The sequence below is a fragment of the Takifugu flavidus genome, chromosome 22 (genome assembly GCF_003711565.1).
Source record: "Takifugu flavidus isolate HTHZ2018 chromosome 22, ASM371156v2, whole genome shotgun sequence".
Lineage (NCBI taxonomy): Eukaryota > Metazoa > Chordata > Actinopteri > Tetraodontiformes > Tetraodontidae > Takifugu > Takifugu flavidus.
The window spans coordinates 7,853,228-7,862,417 of NC_079541.1; the positions used below are offsets into that span (position 1 = coordinate 7,853,228).

The 9,190-nt window shown below is 45.8% G+C and overlaps 1 protein-coding gene across 2 annotated transcripts; it reads right to left on the minus strand.

Annotated features, from left to right (window-relative positions):
- Positions 1-322: 322 nt before the first annotated feature.
- On the minus strand, positions 323-7,678 carry cpm (carboxypeptidase M). 2 transcript variants are annotated; one of them, XM_057022144.1, is made up of 10 exons: positions 7,523-7,678; positions 6,434-6,604; positions 5,436-5,533; positions 3,626-3,798; positions 2,774-2,873; positions 2,578-2,683; positions 2,276-2,446; positions 2,049-2,201; positions 1,817-1,965; positions 323-1,722 (listed from the first exon to the last, which is right to left on the minus strand). In XM_057022144.1, exons 2-10 carry the CDS (start codon positions 6,594-6,596, stop codon positions 1,486-1,488), a joined length of 1,350 nt encoding a protein of 449 aa, XP_056878124.1. In that variant the 5' UTR covers positions 6,597-6,604; positions 7,523-7,678; the 3' UTR covers positions 323-1,485. The 2 variants fall into 2 exon arrangements, with proteins under 2 accessions (XP_056878124.1, XP_056878125.1); XM_057022145.1 differs by having other exon boundaries at positions 6,434-6,622; positions 7,523-7,656.
- Positions 7,679-9,190: the final 1,512 nt, after the last annotated feature.

The following is a 9,190-nucleotide window of genomic DNA, read 5'->3' on the forward strand; positions in this document are numbered from 1 at the left end:
TTTCTGGCCAACAGATAAGCCTGCTGCTTTAAACTGTAATTCTTCTTTGAGACCACGAGAGGGCGAAACTACCAATAAAGTTATTTTTAGTGGATATTTTTGGTTAAAATCAACGGGAAATCGAAATGTATTATGTCAAATAACTAACTAAAATCCGTTCTTCATGGCTCAGAACGCCTTAGCTGTGATGTTCTTTAAGGACGTTCTCGATGTTCTCTCGGCGATTCTAAGCTGTGCACGTCTGCTGATTCGCCACCAGGGGGAGCCGCAGATCTACAGGTGAACATAAACCACGTTAAAAAAGATGAAGAAAAAATATTCCTCCGAGTGTAACATTGTAGATTTAATATATTACATTATCACACAGCTTTGCTTAGTTAAATACAGTTTAATGCAAAATGTGACTTCATTAAAGGGCGTGAGGGAAGATGTAAATATTAGTCTAATAATTATAAAAAAGCAATTAAACCCTGCTTCAAAACCGTAGAGTTTCAGTGTAGTCTTTCTGTGGATATGCAGCAGTTTGGTGAAACCCTGGAGATTTTTCCCCCCAGATAAACGTGAAACCTGACAATCATTTAGATCATTTAAAGCAGTACAAAGGTAGAAAAACCTGAAAGGCAGTTGAGTGTCACGGGTAAAGATCCTCACTGATCTCTCACCCGTGTGTGTGTGTGTGTGTGTGTGTGTGTGTGAAGCCAAAGTGCATTGTTGACACTTTCAACATTGAAAAAGGAAACTTCATATCTCCATAAACACGTTAGCTATAAACCGTAAATAAATACAAACTTAACATGTGTTGCTTACGCTCAGATAGCATATTTTACACCTTCATCCCAAATTTTATAATCACTAATTATGATTTTAGTACATTAAGAAAAATGTATGAATTCTCCTGCAGCTAATTTTTTAGTTAGAAAAACTTTCAGCTCATTTTTTATCAGCAAAATCTGCTAAAAGCAAAATGTTAATGGAAACTATTTGTGAGACAGAATCAAGTTAAATATGAAGATTTCCACGAGTGGTTTTAAAACAAGCACCGTGAAAGCTTCACATTTGCAGAAATGTCCAATTTTATGATAGAAAAGGACAAACTGAGGCAATCAACTGGTTCTTTAAGGCACCCCTGGCAAACGTCCCCATCCTAAAGCAAACATGCTGGTCTGCTGTCGGATACGTTGGATTTATGGAGGTTTGCATTAAAGAAAAATGCATATTTTTGTTTGGTAAAAACTTTTGGCTGTAGAATTAGCTTGGGTGTACGTTTCTATCTGCTAGCATTTCGTTCACTAGCTGGAACGGTTCACAGACGTTTGGCCTTCACGCTAACGACTCTCCGTTCTGTTCAAGTCTGCCAGGAACTGTGATGCTGTCGACCCGTCTCCAGTTCAAAGGTCGTCACACGGCCGGGTGGCTTCTGAGGTCTCTGATCGTGGGTTCCATACTTTGGTTGCTTGAGGCTACATGAGGTTTAAAACTGAGATTTCAGCCGATCAACGATCGCAGCGCCACGACCAGGCCGACGCCCAGCCCGGTCCACGTGGGTCCGGCGCCGCTGCTCCCGCTCAGATGCAAAGAACTGGTAGCTGTAGCGCCGAAGTCAGGCGGCGTGGTGGCGGAGACGCGCTGCAACCTGAAGTCGTGCTTCACGGCGGAGTAGCGATCGGGACCGGGCGGGATGCTAATCGTCTGTGTCAAAGTCTCATGACCCGGGAGAGTCACCTGTCAATCACAGAGGAAAGTCCGTGTCAGATGTTTCACACAGAAATAAAGACAAGAAAACACCGACTCTAAAAACGAAAGCAAGTCTTTTTACAGTGAAGCTGTAGTTGCCGGGCAACAGCAGTCGGTAGTACTCTCCATGTTTGTCACTCCGGAATGGGGACATGTTGTTGCGACCTTTGACCTCCACCACAGCATTCTGAACCGGGACTCCAGAGCTGTCAAACACCTGACCCTTGACCCCTGGGGACACAAACAGGAGGCAGCAGCGGGTGACTACTGAGCACTGACCCCTGCCAGACCCGATCAGATGGGCAGGTACTGACCCAGGTGGACCTGCCGGATGAAGGCCAGCAGCGCTTCTCGGTTGGCCGACCAGAGAGCAGGAAGTTGGTTGACAGGAGGAAACTTGCAGCAGGAAATTTCCAGCGTCAACTCCAAACACTGGGCCCACACGTAGTTATAGTCCTGCATCCCGCCTACAATCGGAACCACAGAGATGATCGCCTGGCAACCCTCAGCAGGTCACATGACCAACAGGAGCCCCTTATACCTGGCAGGGGGTACCACTGGTATCCGTTGGTGATGCCGTGCAGGAAGGGCCGGCTGTCTCCGCAGCCGTCTCCCCGGTGCATGGAGGCGTGGTTGTAGGAGTAAACTTTGGCCAGGTGAACAAACACGTCATCGTCGGGGCTGACACTGGCCCCGCCCACCAACTCACTACCTGATGGACGCACATGCAGATCAGATGTCGGCTTTGTTGCTTTGATCTGACAGTTGAACTTTTAAGACTTCCTATTTTTTTTAAAAAGATTTTCGGGGGAGCGAAACCGCGCGTCTCCGTGGCGATCTGACCTCCGTTGCTGTTGTCGTAGGGATAGCTGGCCACCAGAGCTCCTCCGTGAAGGTTGGCGGAGAGGACAAACGTCTCGTTCCTCAACCAGCCGATAACAGCCTGGACCTGAACGCATCAGCATTTATCTGAAAGGATCTTGAAGGGACCAGGAGAACCTCTGCCCCCGGTCACCGGTCCCGGTATCAGCTGACTCACCTCCGCCTCCAGCTTCCTCTCATCCAGCGGCGGCTTTTGACTCAGGTGGGTGAAGGCGTCGGGGAAGTTCCTGTTCAGGTCGACGCCGTTCTGGTTGAACCTGAGGGGGACACGTTTACAGGGTGTCAGCGGCTCTGGCGACTCATCCAACGCTGGCGTAGACGGGAGACGGCGAGCGGCGGGTTAAAGCCGAGAGAAGATCGACTTTATTCAAAGAACCGGTGACAGTCTCTCTCGACTGTGGTAAACGTGACCGCCCGCACCGCAGGAGGGCGTGAACTGAGCAGTAGGTAGCCCCGCGGCTTTAAAGGTCAGAGGTCAGACAGCTGAGAGGAGGAGCTGACGTTCATCTGGTACCACACAAGAATCTGCTTTTTCGCCAGGAAATCTGACTTCCGACATTTTGGAAAAATGTTAGTTTAGGGTGTGTGTGTGTGTGTGTGTGTGTGTGTGTGTTTCCCTCCTGATCAGTGTTGTGGGCGTTGGAATGTTCCATAGTTTTTGCACAACGGTGTTGTGTGCTGAGTGTGTGCGTGTGTGTCATTCCACATCTTTAAAGCTGTTTTGACATGTCCGTCTTGAACGCACACGCACACGCACACGCACACACGCACACACAGATCACAATCTCACGTGCTAATTGTGACTCCGCTCTCTTCCTCTGTTTTTTCCTTCAGACGGAGCAACAACAGTATTTTTCTGGTTGTGATTGTCAGGAGGAATTTTAACCGGTAACAGACTGAAAATGTTTAATGAAAGCCTGAAACTTGAAGAAACGTCTGAAAAGCGGCCACTATGACCTAGGACTGCGTGTGTGTGTATGTGTGTGTGTGTGTGTGTGTGTGAGTGTACCTGCCCTGGCTGTACTGACAGTCCGTGTCTGAATTGTCAAAGCCATCCGGGTTCATCGTGGGCAGGATGTGTATGCGGGTGCTGTTTAACAACAGTAGTGACCACGTCTCGTTGTTACGGTAACCACGAATGAGGTCATCTATCAACTGTAGCATGAGGACCCGGCCAAGGACCTGCGGAGTTGACGACATCAGCGAAGAACGTTGTTATTGTGGTTCTGCTTTCTACACCGCTGCCCGTTCTTCGACTTTAGCGTCGCCAGCTGGCGGGACGTGAGTCAGTGAGCTGACGCCAGCGTGGGAGGAAGTGATGTCGTGCGTCAGGGAAACCAGGACGGAAGAGAGGGAATGCACCTGAGCCAGGTGGAAGACAGCGAGAGCCTCAGGGGAGACAAGGGTGGGAGCGCCGCGTCTCATGTTCCCGTGTTTTTTTTTCCTTCTTTTCACAACAGAATCAAATAAAAACTGGGTTTACATTTTTACCTTTGATTTTCTTTTATGTAAGTGCAAACAAACATTTTTATTTACGTCTGTCATCATTTAAATGGTCCCCGTGCAGTACCGCAATTCACCGCTGGGGGGAAAAACGAACTTTGGCTTTTCCATCTGGATAATAAACATGTGGGATGTGGGAGGTTTGCGTCTTCATCTGGAACCTGACACACCTTCATGTGTGTTAAAGTTGTTCAGCATTAACAGGTGAGGCTAGCGTTCGCAAAAACTTAAATATGTAGTCAGAAACAACAACAAACGGGTTCAAGTCCAACCAGTTCATTCAAACCAAAACAAAAGCAGCAAATAGTTGTCACTAATTAACCAGCTAATGTTGGGGACTGCTAGCGCTCAGCTTCTGAAGCTTTAGGCCAGCTGATAACGTGGACGGAGACAGCTGTTTGTTCTGATACGTGCTAATATTTACGAATGTGAGTTGACGTGTCAGGTGGAAATGAATGGTGAGTTCTGATGACCTGTCAGCGTCAGTCCTGCTAACATGCTAGCATGTTAGCATGGTCATGGACAGCAACACGAAACTCAACTCAAACATTTGTTAAACCTTTTCTGGAAAGAATCTCAGCAAAATTGAATTAAAAAGCCACTGTGTGTGTGTGTGTGTGTGTGTGTGTGTGTGTCCTTGAGAGAAGGTTCTATTAAAGTTTCCTCTGACCTGACACACTCCACTGACTCTGTTTAACTGTGTGTGAGTGTGTGTCCAGGCGTGACTTTGCTTTTTAAGGACATTCTCTATATCTTTCTCACACACACGCGCGCGCGCGGTATAACTGTTGCCGAGGTAACCATTGTCAATTACTTTTCATTTGCCTCAATTCTTAAAAAAAATCTGCTGACTTAAGTTTAGCCTTTAAAACCTTCAAGTTCAGATGGCCCTCATCGCCTCCAGACCACATGTGGAAGCCGGACTGATAAAAGATGATCTTCTGTCATGACCCGACAGCTCTTAAACTGTTGATCTGAACAGCTTCTGACCCGGTCACACACAGGATGGATCAAACATTTGGAGAAAAGGAGACAAATTAAATTTTAGTTCTGCACAAACTGTTGACGGATCCATTATTGTTGTCAGCAGTGACATGCCTAAGAATATTATTATAGCACACACACACACACACACACACACCACACACACACACACACACACACACACGCACACACACACACACACACCACACACACACACACCCTGATGGAAAGAAATGAAAGCTTAAAGAGAATAAAGAGATCAACAATGGTACAGAGTCAGACACACGGCTGTGTTCAGATGTGTGTGTGTGTGTGTGTGTGTGTGTGTTCACCTCGTTGCCGTGCATGTTGGCCACATATTTGAACTCAGGGATTCCGACGGTGTGGCGTTCAGGATGGACGCTCAGAGCCAGAACCCAAAGCTGCTGACCTGACAAAGACACAAGGTCAATGTTGTTGCCCTGACGACAAAAATACACCAGGCAACCATCAACCAAAGTTTTCCTACATTATATGATCAACTTCAACCCTGCATCACCTTAATTTACACGCTCTTACACAGACTGGCAGATTAGCAGGCAGATGTTTACATTGTTGATCCTTTCATGACATTTAGCCAGTTTAGAACTGAAAACTTCCTGGATGAGAGGGTTTGTGCGGGAATCAGGTGTGAAGCCCACCTTTCCATACCTAAAAAAACCCTGAATTTATCTTTTACACTCATTTTCCACAAGAACACTGAAACTATTCAGAGTGAATGAATGAAACTGCAGGTTAGAACAAGTCTCTCCTTCTCTGACACAAACACGCACACACACACACACGCACACACACACACACACCACACACACACACACACCACACACACACACACGCACGTACAGGCACGTACACGCGTCACCAGACAACCACAGACACAGAGTTTGGATGAAGGCCATCTGGTGTCCCAGATTAGCACAGATTAACACTCTGTGTGTGTCTGTGTGCGTGTGTGTTTGTGATTAGCCAGATTAAGCATTTCCAGATTAAATTAACCAGCGTTTACATCCCGTTATGTGATCGCACAAACACCAAACTCAGGCTCAGTCAGGGGTCAGGTTGCCATGGTGACAGACACCCAATACTTAACTAGTCAACCATCACCCCTCTTTGTGTGTGAGTCTCTCCAACACACACAAACACACACATGCCAAAGTGTTCCATCAGGATTCTGTTTTAAAACATTAAATAAGTGAAATAATTGGTTTAGATGAAAAATAAAATGAAGTGAGTGGTGTCATGTGACACACCTGGGTGACGACAGCATGTGTGTGTGTGTGTATGTGTTTACCTCTTACAGACTGGCCGATGCTGTACAGATGTGTGATGTCGGGGTTGGAGGCGTTGACCTGGAGGAGGAAGTTTTCGATCTCACGGTTGCTGTGGTAACGAAATTCTAATGCTGATATGTGGGCGACGATGAGGAGAGTCGAGAGGAAGCAGAGCGATGACATCACTGCACCTGTGGGAGGAGAAATTTCTGGGGCATATTCATCACACGCTGGTCATGTAGCCGATTAGGCTAGCTACCGCTAAGCTAATAACCCAGTTAGTGTCAGCAGCTCCATCACATTAGACATTTAGGAGCAGGTTCATGTAGCTGTGAGGGTCCAGAACTCTGAGCTTCTCCATCCCGACTCATCTGAGCTAATCTTGACCTTCACCCCCCTGAGGGCTGACACATAAATAACCGCCATCCACCCGCTTCCTGTCCCCAGGAAAGCAAATCTAATGCAGAATTCTGGTGGAGCAAGGGGCGATATTCTGGCATATTTTCATCTTCAAACGACCATGCGAACCAAAATAAAGATGTGAGAACGCCGATCACGCAGCCCACACACAACAAACACGCTAAAAAGACACAGGAACAGAGATTCGGCCTCAAATAGGCGACTGAACCGGAAATGAATCATCTGTGATCAACATTTCTGAGTTCAGACCTTCTCCCCTGTGTCCCTCAGGCCAACATGTGACCTGACCTCAGACGTGTCGGTCACATGATCGCGCTTTCAGGTGCTCCGTCAGAGAAGACGCCTTCAGCGTCAGCGTTTTCTCACATCAGTCTCTTTTACAGCTGTAAAGTATTTAAACCCCGGGGGGGTCATCAGGGTTGAACTGAGGACCTGAAACATCTGGACTCACACACCTCACAACCAAAATCCCGAATTTTACAGATCCACTTTAACAAAATGGACATTCTAACAAGAGTCAAAAACAAAATAAAACCTGATAAAGTGACTAAACTATTTTAAGATGTGTCACATAATAACATTCTGGATGAATAAAGATCTAGAAACAGCGACATTAATCTTAATCCACGCAAACTTGAACTTTTTGGGGATTCACTTGCCGGCTAACACAGCTGACTCCCCCCGCTCACCTGCCCGCTGCCGGGTCGCTGCCTGTCGGTCACCGAACAGAACCGGTGGCGGCGGGATCCTACTGCTGCGGGTTAAACCCGGTTCCGTCCGTCAGCGGTCGCTCCTTTTTCTCCAGCGGATCTCCCGTCTGAGCGGGAGGGCGGGGCTTAGCGAGCGTGTGTCGTGGTTATCAAGTTAATGAATGGATGGATGTACCATTACTCTTAACGATTTACAGTATATGAAAAAAGTTTCGTTAAAAGTTCGGGCGACTCACTGGCTTTTCTATCAAATGACAGCATCTAATCATTTCATCGATGTAAAGCGATCAAAGCACCGAAAACATTACATTTAAAGTGTTTTGTTGCGAAGTTTATTAGAAAAGGTTCTGCTGGTATATTTGGTACATTCCAAAATGCTCAGGGTGGATGCACAGTTTAGCAGCTTGGTTATCCTATACGTTTGTTAGCATTTAGTTATCACTATAAAATAATAAATAAAATGGATAAAAGGTTCTTAAAGACATTGTAAAGATTTTAAGGGATCAAACTCAGCAATGAGAAACTTCCACAAAGAGGTCTGACACGCTATTGTCACAATTAAGTGTGGTATTCTGCCATCAATCGTATTTTCTCCTTAGTCTCTTAATCTGTCTAAAAGTTTAGTTTTAAAGTTTAAATCTCTCTCCCTCTTTTTAAAAGTATTTTCTCTGTAAGAACAAAGCTAGTGTTATGTAGAGAGATCTCGCTTTGACAGCCTTGGGGTCATCACTGAAACGACATGCTGGATTCCTGGTCGATTAGCGCCCTCGGGTGGTTGTTTCGCGACACTGCAGCAAACTGACGACGCACTTTATTAGTGATATGGTAAAAATGCGTGGAAAGTTTTCAAGGGTCCTGAGGGAGGTTAATGGGAAAGAGCTACAGAAGTTCCTCCATTTGAATGATCACATGTTTCCCTTTGGTCATTAGAACACTGCAGAGGTCCTTGAGGATGTAGATTTTGCAGATGTTAAAGGAACTAAAAAAAGACAGATTGGCTAAAAGTGTGGAGTTGTTTGCAGAAAAAGCCAATGGGGAATTCTTTCTTGCGGATTCTGTTGGGATTTCTTAAACATTTCCAGGCATCGCTGCGCAGAACTGTTGTTTTTGAGTCTCAGCGAGTTTCCAGATGTTATTTAGGGAGCTTTCAGAGTACGTTTGGAAGATGTTCAAAATTTTGAATCATATTTTTTGTCCCTTTGGGTCTTGAGAATTTCTAAAGGAGACATTTTTAAAATGGAATCTTATGGACTCTGATTGGTTCTTAGAGATGAAAGAATCCTGTTCTGAAGGGCAGTCAGGGAAGTCCTGGAGATGACCTCACAGGTCCTGAAGTGAACTCTACAGGTACAGGTGGAAGCTGTAGGAATTAGTGTGGGAATTTGCTCCGATGTTTTACAGATGTTTTACATGCAACTGAAAACCTGAAAAAGAGGGTTGAAGATCATTTCAAAGTTGGAGTCTTCCTCAGACAGGTCTTAAGGGTCCTCGAGGATCCCATGGATGCTTTTAACTCTGGTTTGTCCTTGCAAAGTTTATAAGCACATTCAAGCTCTTTGGGGAGCCACAATGAACATGTTTTCATCATCATTCATTTAAGTGAACAGAACAACACTGGATACAGCTTCTATGTAAAGGACAAGTTTC

Excerpts from the sequence above, each read along its gene's own strand:
- cpm (XM_057022144.1), bottom strand. The coding sequence starts at position 6,596 with ATGTCATCGCTCTGCTTCCTCTCGACTCTCCTCATCGTCGCCCACATA. Across the intron at positions 2,447-2,577 it reads CTACGACAACAGCAACGGAG|GTAGTGAGTTGGTGGGCGGG; the intron begins GTCAGATCGCCA and ends TGCGTCCATCAG. Across the intron at positions 2,202-2,275 it reads CCAGTGGTACCCCCTGCCAG|GCGGGATGCAGGACTATAAC; the intron begins GTATAAGGGGCT and ends TTCCGATTGTAG.